This window comes from Leguminivora glycinivorella, chromosome 25, assembly GCF_023078275.1.
Source record: "Leguminivora glycinivorella isolate SPB_JAAS2020 chromosome 25, LegGlyc_1.1, whole genome shotgun sequence".
Taxonomy (NCBI): Eukaryota; Metazoa; Arthropoda; class Insecta; order Lepidoptera; family Tortricidae; genus Leguminivora; species Leguminivora glycinivorella.
The window spans coordinates 3,233,380-3,255,067 of NC_062995.1; the positions used below are offsets into that span (position 1 = coordinate 3,233,380).

The window sequence follows — 21,688 nt, forward strand, 5'->3', positions numbered from 1 at the left end:
CACAGTGCATAGACTGCCATCTCTTGACACAGGCTTAAAACTTTTGAACCTGTTTTGACAATTTGGCCCATATTCTAGCTCGATATGTGTTAAAATGTCAAATATTAATATTAGTGCCATCTATCTGAGCGTACCCCAAAGGTGTAATGCTATCTAGGCCACCGTACCTTTTTCTGTATGGTACTGAGGTACGTTTTTTTCTTAGACTTTATCTGTCTATACGGAGTTATATATGTCTTTGCCGAGGTTCAAAATTTTAAGCCTGTGTCGAGAGATGGCAGTCTATGCACTGTGATTACACATTTTACTTCGACAGTAACTCTCTATTATACTCGATCCTCTTTGGTAAAATTGTTTCAGCGTCAATATTTCCTTGTTGAACAGGCAAAAAACGGCTAAGTGCGGTCGGGTAACAATTGTCACTGTTGTGAAATAGGCCACAAGTTTCACTCGAGTGGGACAGAGCTATTTCTGTCTCATTCTTGACGCCTAGCGTCTACTTTGACATGTCAAAAAGACTAGCACTACTCACTGCGATTTTCCGTCCTTTTCACACTTCACTAAACAGAAAGGTTATCGCGTCACAAGTTCTTTCAAAACCCTAATTTATGATCGTTAAATTTGAATTTCATACACAGTGGGCTTTAATAACCCGACAAATATAACTTTTTGCTTGTTATAATAATGGCATCCGACTGTTTTTAGATTATTTACTGTTGCATGTACATTTATTCCTTTACGGTATAAAATTACGCAAAAAATATTTTTTTTTACCTGAAGTACTAAATTCACGTTTCAAATTCTTACAAATACAAAAATCAAATAACATTTATAAATAAGTCTAAAGTTTGTCAGGTCATTCTGGCCCACTATGTATAGTCTGTTTGCCTATCTGTATGTAGTAAGGATGAAAACTTATACTTATCACTCATCTTTTTAGGGTACCGTACCAAAAAGGTACAAAAGGAACCCTTATGGTGCGACTCTGACCGTCTGTCTGTCTGTCACATTTTTTTTTTGTGTCGAAAGTGATTTCATGCTTTTTCCATTTTTAATTATAAACTATATTTATGCAAAATACGTATATTTCTTCAACTGCCGTTCTATCTTGGTCATGTTTGTGCACATCTCTTGATCTCTGAAAAAAAAAAAAACAAATGTACATAAATATAAGTAAATAAAATTCCGAAAAAATGAAGCACATAACTTTAATTACGGTAGACAACAGGCGGTTTTATCGCTAAAGAGCGATCTCTTCCAGACAACCTTTGGGAAAAACGATAGGTAGGCAACGTGGAGCGGAAGTTGAATACTGGGGGGTTACCATGACTACTAAAGACGTTCAGTTTAAGTTGAGAGAAAGGGACACAGCTATAGAAGTTACATAGCTCCGTCCCTCTCTCTCAACCTAAACTGAACGGCTTTAGCACTTCATGGTAACCCCCCTGTAAACGAGAGTAAGTTCTATTAGTTAAAAAAACCTGTTTATAAATAAATATTGTGAACTGTATTTAACCATGTCACAGTTTCGTTGTCTGGGCGAATCAACTTTTTGACCGACATTTTTGGTGTCTCTGGCGTTACTCAAAATGTCTCTGGAGTTACCAAGAAATCGAACTTCTAATGAACAAAGTTTCAGTTTATTGGATTTAACAGTTAGGGTTATGTTTTAATATACAGGGTAAAGTGAAAAATACCAATTAAATTCATTATTTAAGGGTGAAATTTCACAACTATGTTAAGAATGTGCGGACAGATTTGAGTCGGTCAAAAAGTTGATTCGCCCGTCTTTCAACCCCTCATTTGCCAAGAGTGGCACTGTAACTTTAGCAGTTTCATGTGCTCTGCCTACCCCTATATGGGAAACAGGCGTGATTGTTTGTTGTTGTTGTTGTTGTTGTATTTAACCCCCGACGCAAAAACGACGGGGTGTTATAAGTTTGACGTGTCTGTCTGTCTGTGTGTGTGTGTGTGTGTGTGTGTGTCTCTGTCTGTGTGTGTGTCTGTCTGTGGCATCGTAGCTCCCGAACGGATGAACCGATCTGGATTAAGTTTTTTATTTGTCTGAAAGCTGAGTTAGTCGGGAGTGTTCTTAGCCATGTTTCATGAAAATCGGATTGAAATTAATATTTGGAACAAACCCCCGACCGCGACATAGTAGACCGATTTTCATGAAACATGGCTAAGAACACTCCCGACTAACTCAGCTTTCAGACAAAAAAAACTAAATCTAAATCGGTTCATCCGTTCGGGAGCTACGATGCCACAGACAGACACACACACAGACAGACACACACACACAGACAGACAGACAGACAGACAGACAAACAGACAGACAGACAAACACCCCGTCGTTTTTGCGTCGGGGGTTAAAAAAGTGGAGAAAACTGCCTCGGGTAAGACTTGAGCTCACTGAATTGAAAAGAGGAAAACGGTGAGACTTTTACTCACTAGACTGTAAAGTGGAAAACGGTGAGCCTCGGGTGAGAATTGAACTTACTGGATTGAAATGTGGAAAATTACTGCCATGGGTGGAGACTTGAACTAGCGGCCTCTCGATTGAAAAGTAGAAATTACTACCGTGGGTGGAGACTTGAACTCACGGCCTCTGGGTTGACAGTATGACTTACCTCCGGTCCCCCCCCCCCCCATTTCCCTTTACCAGCTTCTTATTATGCTTGGCGCCCCCAGGGTTGATGGAGGCCGTCAGTCGCTTTTGGTATAGCAGGTGCTTCGTCGTCTGCAGAAGTTTCTGGACCTGGACTTTCTAAAGCTTAAATATAATATTTAAAAGTGGAATAATTACTACCTTGGATGGAGAAAATTACTGCCTTGGGTGAGACCTGAACTCACGGCCTATGGATTGAAAAAGTGGAGAAGTAACTGCCTTGAGTGAGATTTGAACTCACGGCTTCTGGATTGATGCCTTGAGTAAGACTTGTACTCACGGTCTATGGATTGAAAAGTGGGAAATTACTGCCTTGGGTGAGACTTGAACTCGCAGCCTCTGAATTGAAAAAGTCTGCCTTAGGTGAGATTTGAACTCAGGGTCTTACCTCCGGTCCCCCCACCCCCCGTTTCCCTTCACCAGCTTCTTATTATGCTTGGCGCCCCCAGGGTTGATGGAGGCCGTCAGTCGCTTCGGGTATAGCAGGCGCTTCGTGGTCTGCAGAAGTTTCTGGACCTTGCTGATGACTAGATTCGCGTTGCAGTTCGATTTCTTGTGGTGGAGGCCGCTGGAATGGGAAATGGTACATTACGATACAAGTGCGTAATAACCTGACCACAAAATTAAAATTTTGAAAAATCCCCCGACCGCGACATAGTAGACCGATTTTCATGAAACATGGCTAAGAACACTCCCGACTAACTCAGCTTTCAGACAAAAAAAAACTTAAATCAGACCATCCGTTCGGGAGCTACGATGCCACAGACAGACACACACACAGACCGACAGACAAACAGACAGACACGTCAAATTTATGACACCCCGTTTTTGCGTCGGTGCTTAAAAAAGGAAGTTCGAAACGAGTGGCGATAAATTAAACCACGACCGAAGGGAGTGTTCTAAATAGACACGAGTTACGAATTTCCTTTTCGCACCTGTATCGTACGACGTTATTCAGTACAGATGGCCCTCCGAAATTTCTACCTGACATATAATGAACCATTTCTCACACTAGTGCGTAAAAAAACACCGTCTGTACTGAAAAAATCGTTTTACGTCTGTTTCCCAGAATGCCTAATATTTCGTAATCGTTTGTCCCTTTCTATTACACCAATACATCGGAAAGGGACAAACGAGTCTTATCGGCTTGATAACATAACTAACTTTAGTGAACGTGAAAGTGATAAGTTTATGAATATGCCATACGAATAGACCACGTGACCCCCCCTCTGGCGCCTGGGCCTTTACCAAGTGCCCCCCCCCCCCCGGCACGAAGCTGGATCCGCGCTTGCAAAATGAAATCTCCACGCCCCCCCACCCTCCTAACTACTAGTTAGATAATGCGTGACGTGCATTGATCCCCATTGATAGTGTCTTACGGTCCTGCGCCTCCTTTACAGTGTCATGCGCTCCCCTGGGGGCGCCCCACAGTTTGAACGTAAGGTCATCCACATTTTTGGTTGATCTATCAGTGTAAGTTGGTTGATACCTAATAAATGAAATGAAACATTTGAATGTCAAGTTGTCAACTCACCATTCTCAAATGTGGAAGACCCTAGGGCTCTTACACATCATGACTTTGAACTTGCCCTTCCTGTTCTGAGAGAGATGTAGCAGCGAGTAGACCCAATTGTCGTCGTTATTCATAACGTTGACTAAAGTTAACAAGTCGATAAAAATCCTTTGTCCCTTACTCCCCCCTTTCTATCACACCAATACGCGGAAAGGGACAGTCAAGTGTAAAAATATGGATGTACATATCTTATTAAAAAATATGTCCCATTGCATCTTAGTCCGGTGTAATAAGAGCGTAGTACCATATTTATGAGACGATTATTTCGATACATATTTTTGCACTTGACTGGACAAACGATTGATATCGGCTTGGTCGACGGCTCCTAACTATTAGTTAGGTAATGTGTGATGTGTACTGGTCTGACGGCCCTGTGCCTGCCTTAGCCCGTCCCCCTTTATAGTGTTTGCGCCCCCCCGGAAGGCGCCCCACAGTTTGAACAACCCTGCTCAAGTGCGCTCACCATTCCCCAATGTGGAATTCCATCAAGTCATAAACTATTAGTTAGGTAATGTGTGATGTGCACTGGTCTGACAGCCTGTCCCCCTTTATAGTGTTTGCGCCCCCCCGGAAGGCGCCTCACAGCTTGAAGAACCCTGTTTAAGTGCGCTAGGGAATGTAAGGTCAGTCACATTTGTCAACTCACCATTCCCCAATGTGGAAGACCCTAGGACCCTTACACATCATGACCTTGAACTTCTCTTTGCCCTTTCTGTTTTGAGAGAGATGCAGCAGCGAGTAGTCCCAGTTGTAGTCGTCGTATTCGCAGAACTGATCCTGAAATACAGAATTATTAGTAAAATAAAGGAAGAATCTAGAGCACAGCCCAACTAAGTACCTCCGCCTTACAGAAGACCGCAGCCAAATAGCACTAGACCCTACTCATAGTGTTGTGTTCCTGCCGGTGAGTAAGGCTGCCAGAGCTCAACGAGGGTGCGGTGTGCTGGCGACTTACGGAACTAATTTGTTCCGTCTATTGTCCTTTGAGTCGTCGGCAACCCGAACCCTCCTTGGAACGTGTACACTCTTTTTTGCTGTGTACATACCACCGCAAAAGGGAGTGTACAAGCTTTTAATGTGTTGGCAACGCGCATGTGACACTCCTTGAGTTGCAGGCGTTCATAGGTTACGGTGACCGCTTTCCATCAGGTGGACCGTATGCTTGTTTGCCACCGACGTAGTATAAAAAGATTTTTTTTCGCCCTAAGGCGTTTAAGGATTGAGGGAAGGCATGGATAAATTTGCACACATCCAGCAGGCCTTCGTAGCGCAGTTGGGAGCGGCTGGCTCCGGCAAAGCCAGAGGTCGCAGGTTCGAGTCCTGCCGGAGGTGTGAATTTTTCTATTTTTCCTTTAATTTAAAGATATGTAAAGGAAGAAAAGTTTAAAAAAATGTGATCATTGACTTCACGACAGTATGACCCGGTAGTAACTCTTCTAACAAACTTCACGCCGCGCGGTGTGTCGGAAAAGGTACCCCTCGCACGCAGCGAGTACACGAAACTGGTAAATATTGGGATAGAACAGTCGGGGCCGCGTGGCCGCGTTGCGCGCTGTTGACGTGTTAAGTGCGTGAGAGAGCGGAATGAGGAGGCACACTCAAGGGTTATTACAGATGGCCAGAGATGTACAAAATGGTTTTAAAAAAGCATTTAAATACAAAATGCAAAATACCAAATAGTTTTGAGTTTTGTATTTCAAATGCTAAATGCAAAATAGGTATTTTCAAAATACTTTTTGAAAATAAAATACCTTTTGACCAAATCTCAGATATTTTTATTTATTTTCTTTATTAATAATCATGAGAAATAGAGTCACAATGCCGAACAAAAACGTTTAATAACATAGCTAATGAAAGTAATGAATGACATTTTGGTCATATTTATCAGTAGGCAATCAATAAATTATGTTATGTTATTTTATTTATTAATAACATAACAGAATTTATTGATCGCCTACTATTTTTAGGTATTATTATACCTATTATACCTACTCACTTAAATAATGTAAAAAAACTAGACTAACGAAAAGAGAGCCATGGCTCCATTTTGTTGATTGTGCATCTAGTTCTTATATTTCATACCTATATCACCTAAATAAATGCTCTTTATTTATTTTCATTCTATAGCTTAGGATTTTTACAATAGGAATAATAACTCAACACTTAAAAGTAGGTAGGTAATTAAATCAAAATCAGTCATTAGCACCAAATACTATGTAAACTCTACGAGTTAATACGTGCAGCTTGGTGCCAAAGTTGGCAACATGCGATACTAGCGCCCCTAGCGGCATAAGTTGATCAAAATAGTTTAGTTCATACAGTATAAAATTAAAAAAAGTCACAAATTCTTATTTTTTTGTTTTATTCCGTCTAAAAATGTTAAAGTAGATCAAGTAATCGCATTTTCTATTTTAATTTACTAAAATAAAAGTCTGACAAACTACTTTGAACAACTCGTACCGCTAGATGGCGCTAGTAAAATTGTTGCCGCTCTATTGTATAGGAAACGTCAGAAGCTGCACGTATTAACTCTAGAGTTTATATAGTATTTGTTAGCACTCAGCACCAGCAGTCCAGCAAACAATAAATCCGTTAAATCGTCGGCGTCAGTGGCGTCGCTTTCCATAGATAATATTCGTTTTCGTTTGACATTGACAGTGTCAAATTGACACTAGTCAGTCAGGCGCGCATGGCTAGCAGGCGCCTCTATCGGTCAAATTCGGCAATACAAGCGTCATTTGTTCACATTTTGTTTGACTGGTAATGTTGGCTAAACTTAATTTAATCATAAAGTATTTTGCATTTTGAAATGCATATTAAAAATGCAAAATACATCTCAAAAAGTATTTCAAATAAAATACAAAATGTTTTTTACTAAAAGGCATTTAAATGCAAAATACAAAATAGGTATTTTGCATTTTGTATTTGCATTTTAAATAAAATTATTTCAAATAAATCGCATCTCTGCAGATGGCGCCACCCTATTAGTCCATTGCACAGATAAAGAATTTCATACGTGAGAACGAGAAGATGATATGTTTTCTCTCTCTCACACATATGAATAACAGTGACATACCTAGGCACTTGCACAGGCGCCGCCTGGCGGGATAAAATGTCAGTGTGCCTCCTCATTAAAAATGACGTCAGTGCTGAGGACATTACGTTACTGTAGTATTTATGGGTGTATGGAGAACAGTACTAAAAATCCGGAAATAACATTCTTCAGCATTCCATCCATGGAACACTGTCCATTTATGGTTGTCAGTACATGCTCCAGTCTCCCATATATGGGCCAAATAGCATAAGTGTAAATATAATTGTAATTCAGTTGACATTTTAATTTATTTTGTTTTAATTTTACTTCGAATTAAATTTAATTTTACATCTAATTTAATTTAATTTTACATCTAATTTAACCTAATTTTACATCTAATTTAATTTTATTTTACATTTCATATTAATTGAATTTGTTTGTGTTATTTGTTGTATTTTAATATGGGCTCAAGGTCTGAAATAAATGTTTTTTTTTTTTATTTCTAGGCATCCACAAAAATAAGTGGTTGTTATGTTTTTGCAGTGTTAGGAACGTTATTGCTGGTACATTATTTATGATAGCATACCTGCAGCGACATGATGGAGTTCCACACGGTCCTGTTGAAGACCATCCCCATATTATGGATGCTAGAGTGCCAGGGCGTGATCTCCACCTGAAATAATATAAATTTTATATATATTTTTTAAATAAACGGCTTTTAGTTTATCAAAACAAAAAAAAAATAGCAATCTGAGATGAACAGAGTCACGAGTGTAATGGCCGGTTCACATTATTCCAGCACTGGATTGGATTGCTACTGGAATAATCTCACTGCTCAGCAGCATTCCAGACATTCCAGTCCAGTGACTGGAGACCGTCTACTGTTTCATTCCAGGCCCCGTAGTCGAATGGCATTGCCGAAACGCCGTAGAAATGTAGTCTGGCTCTGTCGCGCATTGGCGCGCTGGACTCGATTAACCCGGTAGATTACTGGGTGGCTAGCCGAATGGCACAATCGCTCACGAAACGCTCACGAAACGAAGCGCTAGTAGATATCTATCTCTATCGCGCTTGCGTATTGGCGCGACAGAGCCAGCGGCGTATCGCTTTCGTTTGGCGTCGGAGAAATGCCATTCGGCTACGGGGCCTGGTTCGTAACCGAATGGAAGAAACGCTCACGAAACGAAACGCTCGTAAATATCTATCTCTATCGCTCGTATTGGCGCGACAGAGCATGACCACCAAGGCTCGGAACCGGTTTATTTTTTACCGGTTAAAACCGGTTTATTTCGATTTTACTCCGAACTTTGTAAAGAACGCGAACGTTATGAGAACTTTATTTTAACCGAAATAAACCGGTTTATTCGACGAGCGGCGCGACGCACCGGCGCCGCATATATACGTACGTTCACGCAGCTACTTTTTTGTTTGGTTAGAACAGTATATTACCTATCATGCTGCGGAATAAACCGGTTTATTTCATTCTATACCGGTTAATCGAACGAAACCTTCATGAAAGTGTTCCCCTAAAAACCGGTTAAAAAAAACGGTTTTTCGAGCGAAACCAAATTTTATACATGATAACATGGTTTGAAAATTTAACCGGTATCCGAGCCCTGGTGACTACCTTTCGCGGCGTTTCGTTTTCGTTTCGCGTCGCAGAAAAGCCATTCGGCTACGGCACCTGTACCGAAATAATGTTACGTTCAGTTCAGACATAATAATGTCAAACTTATACAATTGTTAGTCATTTCAGTTACGAAACTGGCACCTTTCGTAACTAGGATAGAAATGTTTTTAAATACCAAATACTGTCACCAAACGTTCACATTTTCAAATCTGATTTATTTTTTGTTAAAAGGTAATTAAAAGCATGCAGAACCGTTAGTACGGTAAGTAAGATTTATAATAATTTTAGATTATTTTATAGTTATCAGGCAAATGAAACCATGAGAAGTGCATCGCAAGCAGTACAGCAAGCATGTGGCCTTCCTTGCGTAAACTTATTCACTATAAACATTTATGTTTCGAAACTCCGGTTTCTAAGGCTAATTTTAATGTCACCATAGATTAAATATAATATAAAAAGATCATACCATCCCATACATTAAAATGCGACCGCCTAAGAACGCGCATACACTACACCGCACATAGATGTCGCTACAAAAAATGTCTTGTTGCTTTCGATTCTACTTGTAGATTGCATTAAGTGTCACTTTTGACATAGATTTATGGCTCGAAAGTGACACTAAACGCCAATCTACAAGTAAGCGATGGCAACAAGGCATTTTTTTGTGTCGCCATCTATGAGTGGTGTAGTGCATGCGCGTTCTTAGGCGGTCGCATTTTAATGTATGGGATGGCATGATCTTATAAATTGAAATAGATATCATACACGAAAGAAAAAACGACAAGGCCCACTGGTGGCCGAGCCGGGAATCGAACCCGGGTCTTCAGCTTACGCGGCTAACGTCTTCACCACTAGACCACCCGCCCGCCCTACCCGTCCGTCTAGTGGTGAAGACGTTAGCCGCGTAAGCTGAAGACCCGGGTTAGATTCCCGGCTCGGCCACCAGTGGGCCTTGTCGTTTTTTCTTTCGTGTATATCTATTTCAATTTATAATTTATATATAGTAGTGTGACTACTTGAAAAAAAGAACAATCAAAAAATATTCAATAAAATAATTTGATTTGTTCCCTAGTCGTATAGTATGATATTCTTATATATAATCTATTGTGACACTAAAATTAGCCTTGGAACCGGAGTTTCGAAACATATGATCTCAAGTCACTAAGCAAAGTTTGAACGGCCCATTTATTTCACCCTGTATAGGAGCGGTCAAGTTGCTTAAAATATCTGAACAAGTGAACACACCTCTTATCAAGGCTATAAGGCGAGTTCAGATCTTTTTGCGCACTCCGGCCGCTCAGATATTTTTGATAGCGACTCGAAGCATAAGTAATACCCTTTTGTATAGAAAGCCACATTCTACTTAATTATGTTAGCGTGAAGTACACATTTGTTCAGCTGTCCTGGTATGCGAAAGAGATAGCTATACACGTGCAAGATGCTATCTCACTCCCACGCCGGAACTTATAATCCGACTCAACTACGTAAAAGCACTACTCTAATTTCTATAATTACATTTTAAATATAATTTTGATGTACAGGAAATTGAATTTTAATGATAATCTGCTAATTACTAGTTAAGATACTTATAGCAAATGAAATGAGTTTAAAGTACATAATGCACAAAATACAAAGTCATTTAGGTGAGACCGGGTAGGGTTGTATCAAGGTTTAGTCGTAACAGTCATAATAAAGGTGCGTATTCACTATAAACATTTTTGTTTCGAAATATATAGCACACAGTTTTTGAGAAACAATGTTTATAAACCGTGTTTCGAATCAAAACTGTTATAGTGAATACGCACCTTAAACGTAAATTGTGTAACTCAGGAGGTAAGGATTTTGTAAACTCGTGTCTATAACTCTTTCAAGCCTGTCTGTCGCGAGTTATTAACACTCGTTGACAAAATCCTACTTACCTCCCATGTTGCACTATACACTTGACTGTACAACTCGGTTCTTCAATTCGTCTGGATAAAGAGAGTATACAATATCCTGTTTAGGACGACTAAAATGTTTACAAATAGAAAACTAAAACAGAATAATCAACGTTAGGTACAATGTAAATGAAACAGATTCGGGGAAAATATGAGAAAAAATGATGGTTGATTTTTATTTAGAATAATAATATCAGCAGTACATTTATTAAAAGTATGCGTATAACGAATGAATGACAAGCAAGTTATGAATTAGATACTAACTTCTAGAGCACTATAAAAAATAATAGGTAATTTACGATACAAGTGCGGAAAAGAGGAAGTTTGAAACGAGTGGCGATAAACTCGACACGAGTTACGAATTTCCTCTACGCACGTATATCGTACGACGTCTTTTCAATACATATGGCCATTTGAAGTTTCGACATAGGCATAATGAACCACTTCTCGCATAAATGTTTGGTTGATATACAGCTAATCAATCAGTGTGTCCTGCCCGTCTTTCTTTATGGAATGGAAACCACCACATTGACAAATAAATCGGCTGAGAAACTGCGTGTTGCACAAAGAGCCATGGAGCGGTCAATGCTCGGAATCACGCTCATGCACCGAAAAAGGAACGAGTGGATCAGGCAGGTCACAAAACTTAAAGACGTGGTGGAGGAAATTGGACACAGAAAGTGGAGATGGGCTGGGCACATTGCCAGGATGGACCATAGTCGCTGGGCGAGACGAACTATGGTGTGGAAGCCCGCTAACACCCGCGGTCGCGGCAAGCCCCCCCTTAGATGGAGAGACGACATCTGCCAACTAGCTGGCGATAACTGGATGCGGATGGCAATGGACCGACAAGCGTGGAGGAATGGAGAGGAGGCCTATGTCCGAAGACGGGCGCTTTAGAGGCTGCTATAGATAGATAGAGATATACAGCTATGGAATATTTACAAAATGGGCATTTTCGCGAGAACAATCACCAAAAATATATTTTTCAAGGTAGGTAAATTTTATATTTTTCCCTTCACTAGCTCGGAAACACGTGTTTTGTCCTTTAATACCAGCGGGTAAAAACGCATTTTATCCACTAGTGGGTAAAGTAATTTGACCTTGAATAAAGTCAAATGAACCGCTTTAAAATTGATAAAAGTAGGTGAATCTAGTAATAAAGATGATTTACCACCTGTGGAACTACTGGAAGCAGTGATAAACGCATTTTTTGCGTTGTAGTTTCCTCGCTATAGTGAGGGGAAAAGTTTTGTGTTACACTCGGGTGCAAATGTATTTTACTTCTCGTGTGTTAAAAAACTCGCAAGTTCAGGATTCTATTCTCGAACCACTCGCTTCGCTCGTGGTTCAACTATAGGATCCTTTCACTTGCTCGTTTTTCAATTCCACACTCGGCGTTAAAATACAACTTTGCCCCCTGTATAACAAATAACTATTTCCTACTCAGAATCACGAACCCTTTCGATCTATGACAAAAAATAAGAGACAAAAAAATGGTCCTAAAATGTTCTATTATTTTGCATGCTTTCCACTTTGTAACCGCTGTATTTGATAAATGGTAACGAAGTGGAAAAAATAAATTTGGGACGCTTTTTTCCGCCTAGTAGGATGAAAAAGGTTCGTAATTCTGAGTAGGAAAAACGTTAAATTTGCCTATTTTAGAAAAAAAGTTTTTGGATCTTTTTTCGCGAATTTGCCCAAATGCTGATGATAACTACAACTAACCATAATTACTACAGTACCTAATAGTAACTACATAAATGCATACGATCATGGAATGGGTACTCTGGCAAAAAACCTGCGTTCGCCACCATCAACTAAAAAAACATACTATGTTCGTAAGAAGTAATAATAGCACAGATTATAAATGATGAAAGTAAATTAAAAAATAGCATATTCCATTTACGAAAACTATTGGAAATTCGTCCCAGTTTTGCAGCATTTGAACTAGGCATTGTAGAATAAGGTACCAGATAATTATGCTACCGCGAACATATCGGATATACCTATTTTAACTTTTTTTTCAAAAGAAAAAATGGAATTATTGTCCCGGATCTGCGGGCCGATTTTTGAGTCTCACGCGTTCGGATTCAGTAAATTGTCACTGAAAATAATAGGCAAGTCACCGTTTTCAACCGGTATTTTAGTGACAGTGAGACTCAAAAATCGGCCCCCTGTAAGTTCACATTTTTGTCACATTTGTTTTGAAGTACGTTGCGATGTAGCTAAGACGTATCGTTTGCCAAATCTAACGATTAATTTCGAATTGGTTGAATCGATTAGGCCCTATGTACTATCAGCTGCAAAAGTGCATGGAGAAATTATGAATGAATTCATTGATAAATTCGCCATGCACTTTTGCAGCTGATAGTACTTACAAGGAGGCGCTTAAACAAATATACAATTTCTATCAACTTACTGAAATGTCATTTGAATCGAAATGACAGACTCTGCTACAGCACTAGTTCCAAAATAAAAATGAATGATAAATGACATAAGTAAATCCTGCGTGATAAATTAATATCGTAAAATACTCACTAACGAAGATCCGCAAAAATGTAACATGTGTTAGATTATGTTTAAAGTAAGCGAAATATTGTTTTTAAGTACTTGATTTTTTTTAATATTATTACAGGATTTTATTTAAAATTTCATTAGGTTGCGCGAGTTTACGTTTTGTGGACGCTGTCATGTGTCAAAAAGAGGTTCTTACAGCTCTGGGACAATAGCCAACTGATGCTACAGTAAATTTCAAAAGCTTTTTGAAATTTGCTACAGCACACTTATTATATGATACTTTAGCAAATCAATATAGGTACAAATCTATATCATTGAATTGAGCTTGTGCCGAAAATGTGACATTAAGGTATACATTTTCTTCATGCCAAACTTCATTAACAAAAATATGTGGCAGTCCATAGAGATAGAACTAGGGTTGCAAAAAAAAAACGTTTTTTTCTAGCTTGAAAAAAAAAAACATGAAAAAAACCAGTTTTTTTTCTGGAGTATGTTTTTTTTTCTAAAGGACGAAATCTCAAAATTTGCAAAACAGTTAATACTTTTATACGGTTTTTAGACTTTATGTTAACTATTAAACGAATTTACATTTAATAACTTTAATTTCTCGTTTTATAAAACTAATATTTACACAATCTGTAGTTAGTAGTTGTCGCTATTTACTGTTGGCAACACCACCGCCTCTCCACTCTCCACGCCGCATCGGGGATTCCCCAATAAACGTTTTTATACTGAATGTTAATCGCATTAAAATGTACGTTATTGTTATTGAAACGTTACAAATCACGAAAAACCGTTATTGTCGTATTATTTGTTCATTTGGAAAAAAAACATATTTAGAAAAAAAAACCATGGCGCTTGGGTTTTTTTTTTTCATAATTCTGTTTTTTTTTTTCTATTTGCAACCCTAGATAGAACTTTCATAGAAATAAGAGATCAGAATCTTTTAAACAACACTACCTCTAGTTTTTAATTCCTAACCAGAAATATAGGACTATTGTATGACTATTGTCAAGAGGGCGCTGTTATTCTGATGTATGCAGTGACAGTTCAGTATAGTATGAAGAAAATAGTTCCAATAAAATTCCGCAAGATGGCGCGTAGTCGTATATTTCTGATCAGGAATAAAACATAATATACGTAATTTATTGTAAAATGCAAGCGTTTATATGCTCTTACGATCTAGTCTAAGTAGCAAATGCTATATACAATGCAAAGCTATATATTTAATCTATATACTTTTACCGTTATTCATAAACATATTACCGTAAATCCATACTAATATTATAAATGGGAAATTGTGTGTGTCTGTTTGTCCGTCTTTCACGGCAAAACGGAGCGACGAATTGACGTGATTTCTGAAGTTGAGATAGTTGAAGGGATGGAGAGTGACATAGGCTACTTTTGGTCTCTTTCTAATGCGAGCGAAGCCGCGGGATAAAGCTAGTAGTATATAACCAATAATCATACAAGTGCGTACATACACCTACCTATTTCCACATGTATTGTACGTTTTACCATAGATTAAATAGAAGATCATACCATCCCATACATTAAAATGCGACCGCCTAAGAACGCGCATACACTACACCACACATAGATGGCGCCACAAAAAAAAAATTGTAACTTTCGATTATACTTGTAGATGGCGTTAAGTGTCACTTTTGACATAGATTTATGGCTCGAAAGTGACACTTAACGCCAATCTACCATGCGCGGATCTAGTTTAGTCTAGGTTGGCCATACAAATAGACCACGTGACCCCCCCCCTGGGGACTGGGCCTTTACCACGTGACCCCCCCCCCCTGGGGACTGGGCCTTTACCACGTGACGCCCCCCTGGGCACGAAGCTGGATCCGCGCTTGCAATCTACAAATAATCGATGGCAACAAGGCATTTTTTGTGTCGCCATCTATGTGTGGTGTAGTGTATGCGCGTTCTTAGGCGGTCGCATTTTAATGTATGGGATGGTATGATCTTCAATCTATGGTTTTACAGCAAGATAGAAATATTGTTATGTTTATGAATAATAGCGTTAAAGCGTATTATATCTACAGCTATCCCTATTTACAATAAATTGAGATTTTGAGCAATGTTTTAGCTTTACACAGGTATTTAAACAGTAAACAATTCTTGTGTAGATTTTTTTTTAACCCTTTGAAGAAGCTGTAGAAATATTCGTGCGACTTTTAAATCAAAATCGCCCGCCTCATAGTTATTATTAGATAATCTGCGATAATATCATTAATATCGCTACAAAGGTACAAATTGAGATACATCATCATCCTCCTTGCGTTATCCCGGCATTTGCCACGGCTCATGGGAGCCGGGGTCCGCTTTGACAACTAATCCCAATATCTGGCGTAGGCACTAGTTTTTACGAAAGCGACTGCCATCTGACCTTCCAACCCCGGTAAACTAGACCTTATTGGAATTAGTCCGGTTTCCTCACGATGTTTTCCTTTACCGAAAAGCGACTGGCAAATATCAAATGACATTTCGCACATAAATTCTGAAAAACTCATTTGGTGAGAGCCGGGGTTCGAATCCGCGACCTCCGGAACAAAACTCGCACGTACTTACCGCTAGGCTACCAGCGCTTTACAAATTGAGATTATAATCGTTAAATGTCATATACAAAGAAAAAGTGACCAAGGCCTCCAAGTGTTCCGAGCTGGAATCGAACCAGCGTACTCCGTTAACCGGACGGATGCCTGTAAAACCACTCGGCCATCGGATCGGATCCGATTGAAACTCTTTAAACCGGTTCTACATTCCCTACCTACTCATTTTGTTTCCCTAAATCTAATCCGGGTTCGAATCCCGGTAAGGGCATTTATTTGTGTGATGAGCACAGATATTTGTTCCTGAGTCATGGATGTTGTCTATAGAATATAAGTAATTATATATATCGTTGTCTGAGTACCCACAACACAAGCCTTCTTGAGCTTACCGTGGGACTCAGTCAATCTGTGGAAGAATGTCCTATAATAATATTTATTTATTTATTTATATTTATTTAATTGAATAAGCGGTAATAGGCTACTGGGCCCTTTTTTAAAGTCTGTCTTATATGATTAAGCACTGTCCAATTAACCGAAATAAAATATTACCATATTTTATTATGACTTAAAAACAGCAAAATAGTACATTACGATACAAGTGCGTACAAAAGGAAGTTCGAAACGAGTGGCGACAAATTAAAACACGACCGAAGGGAGTGTGTTAAATCGACACGAGTTACGAATTTCCTTTTCGCACGTGTATCGTACGACGTTTTTCAGTACAGATGAGCCTCCGAAGCTTCGACCTGGCATATAATGAACCACTTCTCGCACAAGTGCGTAAAAAAAACACCATCTGTACTGAAATATATTTTTAAAGTATACTTTTACGTAATGAGGCGAAAACAACACAGTCATGTTAATCTATAGATTATCTGTGCATCAGGTCATTCTATTCGAAAACTATATTATTTGTGCCGTTTGTATATCCGAGGTCTTTATAGAGAGTACGTCGTAGACGTCGCATCGGACCGATAGATGGCGCCATCGTTCGTTGTAAGTCGCTCCGGCGTCTCACCGCCGCGATGTTGGTAGTCCCGTTTTTCCCCACCTGCAACACAAGGCCCCCCGCGCCCCGACTCGCCACCAGCCACCCTCATTGTTTCGTCGAACGCCGAAGTGACCGGTTGTCGCGTATTCCGTTCGAACATTTTTACAGCATGGTGTCTCGAAATTAATCTTTTAGTTTCTATTTCCTTGTTATTTCTGGTCAAACCAGAGTTATTCGTGTTTTTATTTAAAAAGTGGCTTATAACGTTTCGGAATTATGAAATTTTTCAATTTCATCCGTCAATTCTTTCTTCCCTTTTAATTTGCGCTCGTTCGTCTTGAATAATGAGATATATTATGCCTCGCTAGCGATCATTATTCGTCTTTCGGGGTTCTCACTATAGAAATGAACGAGCGGTGCTTTATGATTCTACCCACTTTTTTGTAAGAAAGTTCCATGCTGCAAAAATCGCTACCGTTAATCAGTTTTCTTTTTTTAAATTCGCATTTCCGAGACTAAAGTAGGAAGTGTTATCCGCGTATTAAAAGTTTCGCGCGAGAATATAAGCGGTAACGTAGGTAAGTTGCTCCGCCGGGGACCACGTGCTCCGGGGACCACGTGCTTCGCGACCGCGGGCTGCGCGACCTGCGGGCTGCGGCGGCGGCGGCGGCGGCGGGCGCGGTGGAGGAATACCGCGCTTCAAGGAGGTTTGAATTTCTCCGACGAATGGGTGAGCAGATTCATATTATTTTAGAAAGAATATGTTCGGTTTCCGATTCGGTGCGGAGGCCCCAAGCCACGTGTCGGCGCCGAAACTTACTGTAGCGCTGCGATAGCGCCGCTGACCGCGGCAGTGTTGTCCGCCGCGTCGGCGCCGCCGAGGTTGCGTAGAAGTTGCCTCCTCGTTAACGATGGCCATCTCTGCGGTGCCGCCGAACAACGTTGTGGCCGCCGCATAGGCGTCGCATGCGACGCTGTAAGTATGTCTGCTGCTGCCCCGACGCGAGCGCCGTGCCGTTAGTGATCAGTCGTCAATACGCAGGCTACCAGCGCGGCCACCTTCTGCCCCCGCCACAACGCCGCGATCCTGCTGAAGCTGTCCACCAGTATCGCTGGCCGCCACGCTTATGCTGGCGCCTCGATGGTGATGCAGAGCGTGCGTCTGCCTTGACAACGCCGCGAGCCTGCTGAAGCTGTCCACCAATATCGCTGGCCGCCACGCTTATGCTGGCGCCTCGATGGTGATGCAGAGCGTTCGTCTGCCGTGACAACGCCGCGATCCTGCTGACTGCCCACCTGCTGTAGCTGTCCACCAGTATCGCTGGCCGCCACGCTTATGCTGGCGCCTCGATGGTGATGCAGAGCGTGCGTCTGCCTTGACAACGCCGCGAGCCTGCTGAAGCTGTCCACCAATATCGCTGGCCGCCACGCTTATGCTGGCGCCTCGATGGTGATGCAGAGCGTTCGTCTGCCGTGACAACGCCGCGATCCTGCTGAAGCTGTCCACCAGTATCGCTGGCCGCCACGCTTATGCTGGCGCCTCGATGGTGATGCAGAGCGTTCGTCTGCCGTGACAACGCCGCGATCCTGCTGAAGCTGTCCACCAGTATCGCTGGCCGCCACGCTTATGCTGGCGCCTCCATGGTGATGCAGAGCGTGCGTCTGCCTTGACAACGCCGCGAGCCTGCTGAAGCTGTCCACCAATATCGCTGGCCGCCACGCTTATGCTGGCGCCTCGATGGTGATGCAGAGCGTTCGTCTGCCGTGACAACGCCGCGATCCTGCTGACTGTCCACCTGCTGTAGCTGTCCACCAGTATCGCTGGCCGCCACGCTTATGCTGGCGCCTCGATGGTGATGCAGCGAGCTCATCTGCCGTGACAACGCCGCGATCCTGCTGAAGCTGTCCACCAGTATCGCTGGCCGCCACGCTTATGCTGGCGCCTCGATGGTGATGTAGAGCGTTCATATGCCGTGACAACGACGCGAGACGCGACCCTGCCGAAGCTGTCCACCAGTATTGCTGGCCGCCACGCTTATGCTGGCGCCTCAGTGGTGATGCGGAGCGTAATACTGTTAACCGCTGCACAGGCGTCGCAATCCTTCTGCTGCGTCTGCCGTGACAACGCCGCAAGCTACTTGAAGTTTTCCACCGGTGTCGTCGGCCGACACGCTCATGCTGGCGCCTTGATGTCGCCTCGATCGCACGAGGTAAGATTGCAGACGCGGCGACCTTCATCGCGCCACCGAGCGCAATACTACGGCTGCCGCGAAGGCGTCGCTAATTTTCCTGCCGCGTTTGCCGTGACGACGCCGCGAACTCTGTTGATGCTGTTCACCGATGTAGCTGACTGCCACGCTGGCGCCGGTGCCTCCCGCGCTGACGGCGGCGACCTCGAGAGGGCCACCGAGCACGATACTGCGCGACGCGACAGGGCATCGAGACGCCTTTCGAGCTGACGACGGCCGTCTCAATCTCACCGCCGAACATAACAGCGTCTGCTGCAGTGACAAGCTGGTAAGATTGCTGATGTGGGCCCTTGGTGCTGCTAGCCGCCACGCTGATAACGCCCGTCGCGCCTAAGATGTCACGCTCACCGCGAACACTGTCTTCCCCTACAATGGTGCCACGACCACGACTATCCAGGCTCCGTCTGCTACGGTATCGTTGCAGACTCTGTTGCTGACCAGGCTGATACTACCCTCCAATGTGACGCCGGGCGCCGCTATCAGCTGACATCCCGTACACTATGGTATCCACTCTTCTCTTTCCAGTTCCCGTGAAGTACGACTGTATTTACACTCTATTTTGACCAAGGACTCCTCCGTCGCCGAAGTGAGAACAGATAAATTCTTAAGATGCTACGTCCTAACGTGGTTTGGAGACCCATAGTTGAACGAGGTAAGACGTCAATAACCGGACGAGGAGCCGCACTGCTGCGAGGGTGTCCTGACGATGTTCGCGAGCTATCTAATCGGAGAGGCGCCTCGCGAGAAGACCCTGTGATTCCTGTACATCGCTCATTGTGTAGGTCAAAGACATCGTAAAGGTTTGCGGAATTAAAAAAAAATCCCTTTCAGAATGTCCAGATCTGAATTCGAGCCAGCGTCCTGCATCCTGAGCGTGCGTCTGTTTACCGGGCGGACACCAAAACCGATCGGCAATCTGGCCGCGGGGGTTCCAAGTACACGACGATTTCCCGGAGGCTTGTGGCGCCCCCTGTCCATTCGAGAGATTAACTTATTCGCCGAGCCTCTAATAAACAAATTGGGAAAAATAAACCTGCTTCGCCTTAGTGAACTTCAGATTCCAGCTCAAAGCGAAAGGGGCCAGGAACTCAGGAGTACTTCAGTACTTATCATCTGGCTCGACTATACTCAATTAATATAGTGCTTGATTCGATCGTAGAACCTGATTTCATAAATTTCACAACTTTCGTGGTCTACAGAGGAAGGTTGCACCGCTGCAGTTTCCAGCATTACCTCGTACAGCTGCCGATAGCTGTAGGCCAATCGCCCCTGTTTTGCTTGCATCTGCAGCCCGATAAGACCTTCAATAATCGGAACATTGTACGAAGTAAAGCTCTTCCGATGGAGAATAATCTTCAACAGGCGGTGGCGCTGGCGACTGAAGTGACATGCAGCCGGCTTAAGGTTCGCATAGCACTATATGCTATGCACAGTTCAGTTGTAGGTTATGTTATACTGTACGATGGCAGGACTACATCTCTTCTGTTACGAGTAACTACGACAGTAACTGCTGACTCCAACAGACTGTCGTACGAGGTCAGTATGCACCCCCTGGGAGCCAAGTAAGTGACCTTCGGTGACCTCGCCTTCTTCTGCTTCGCCCGTCATCGTACCTCTTCGTCTGCGAGAGCCCTGCATTACGCCGTACAACGGTACGTATTAAGCCTCCGCCACACATAAAGCGCATTCCGCTTCGCTATCAGCGCGCTGAATGCGCGTGCATTCCGCTCGCGTCCCGCGCGCGTTGCGCTCGCTATCAGCGCTCGTTCGTTCCCGCTAGCGCCCACTGGGCGCAACGCCAGCGTTAGTGCGGTGCACCGCCATTATTGCGCTCCGCCTACGCTCTTAAAGCGCGCATGTGTGGCGGTGTTAAATTCACCCCTTGACCTGCTACCACGACGTGTTCAGCAACCACCAGCGATGCGACACTGACGTCTCCACCTCTCAGTCTACTCTGTCGACCTTCATTGCACGAAGTAGAAATCCGTCGCATCGGGTTTTGGATTAGGTAATGGATTACCCTAAGAGTCAATGACTGACTTAAAGAAATCGACTGATACCTCCGTCCAGTGTAGTAGCAATCGACAGCGCTCGTACTTTTCATCTTCTAGGCTAGTCTTACCGAGCGATCGGTATCCTCAAATGCCCTCACTAAAAAGAGTTCAGAGTTCAGGAGTCTCGCTTGCAACCGCGCTCGCTTGACGCGAAATAGTCTGATCGAAAATACCAGTATTGTAACAAATAGCCCTTGGGCACGTGAGTGATGACCTTTTTCTGTGTTTGATATGGACGTAAGACGTTGGACTTTAAATAGTCATATCAAAGCTAATATTGATTTAGATAATTTTTACGAAGGGTTGACAAAAGCAGTATCAATTACGTTACCCTGCTACAGTACAGATAGTTACACTACTTTTACAGTTAATTTCCACACTTTGTGTCTGAAATTGGGTTTATAACCTGATAAAATAACGTGTCTGTTAATAATAATAGTGTATCTAAGGTTTTTGTATCTTGTTCAA

At 42.4% G+C, this 21,688-nt stretch overlaps 1 protein-coding gene across 5 annotated transcripts in view; it reads right to left on the reverse strand.

The window, feature by feature from the left end:
* Positions 1-290: 290 nt before the first annotated feature.
* LOC125239332 (alpha-1,6-mannosyl-glycoprotein 2-beta-N-acetylglucosaminyltransferase) overlaps positions 291-21,688 on the reverse strand; it is a 90,384-nt gene continuing 68,986 nt past the window's right edge. For all 5 annotated transcript variants that reach the window (XM_048146882.1, XM_048146883.1, XM_048146880.1 and 2 more), the window contains 4 exons: positions 7,862-7,948; positions 4,888-5,018; positions 3,057-3,236; positions 291-1,138 (listed from right to left, as the gene is read on the reverse strand). In XM_048146882.1, coding sequence (XP_048002839.1) covers positions 1,069-1,138; positions 3,057-3,236; positions 4,888-5,018; positions 7,862-7,948 — 468 coding nt within the window. In that variant the 3' untranslated portion in view covers positions 291-1,068. The remainder of the gene's footprint in view (positions 1,139-3,056; positions 3,237-4,887; positions 5,019-7,861; positions 7,949-21,688) is intronic.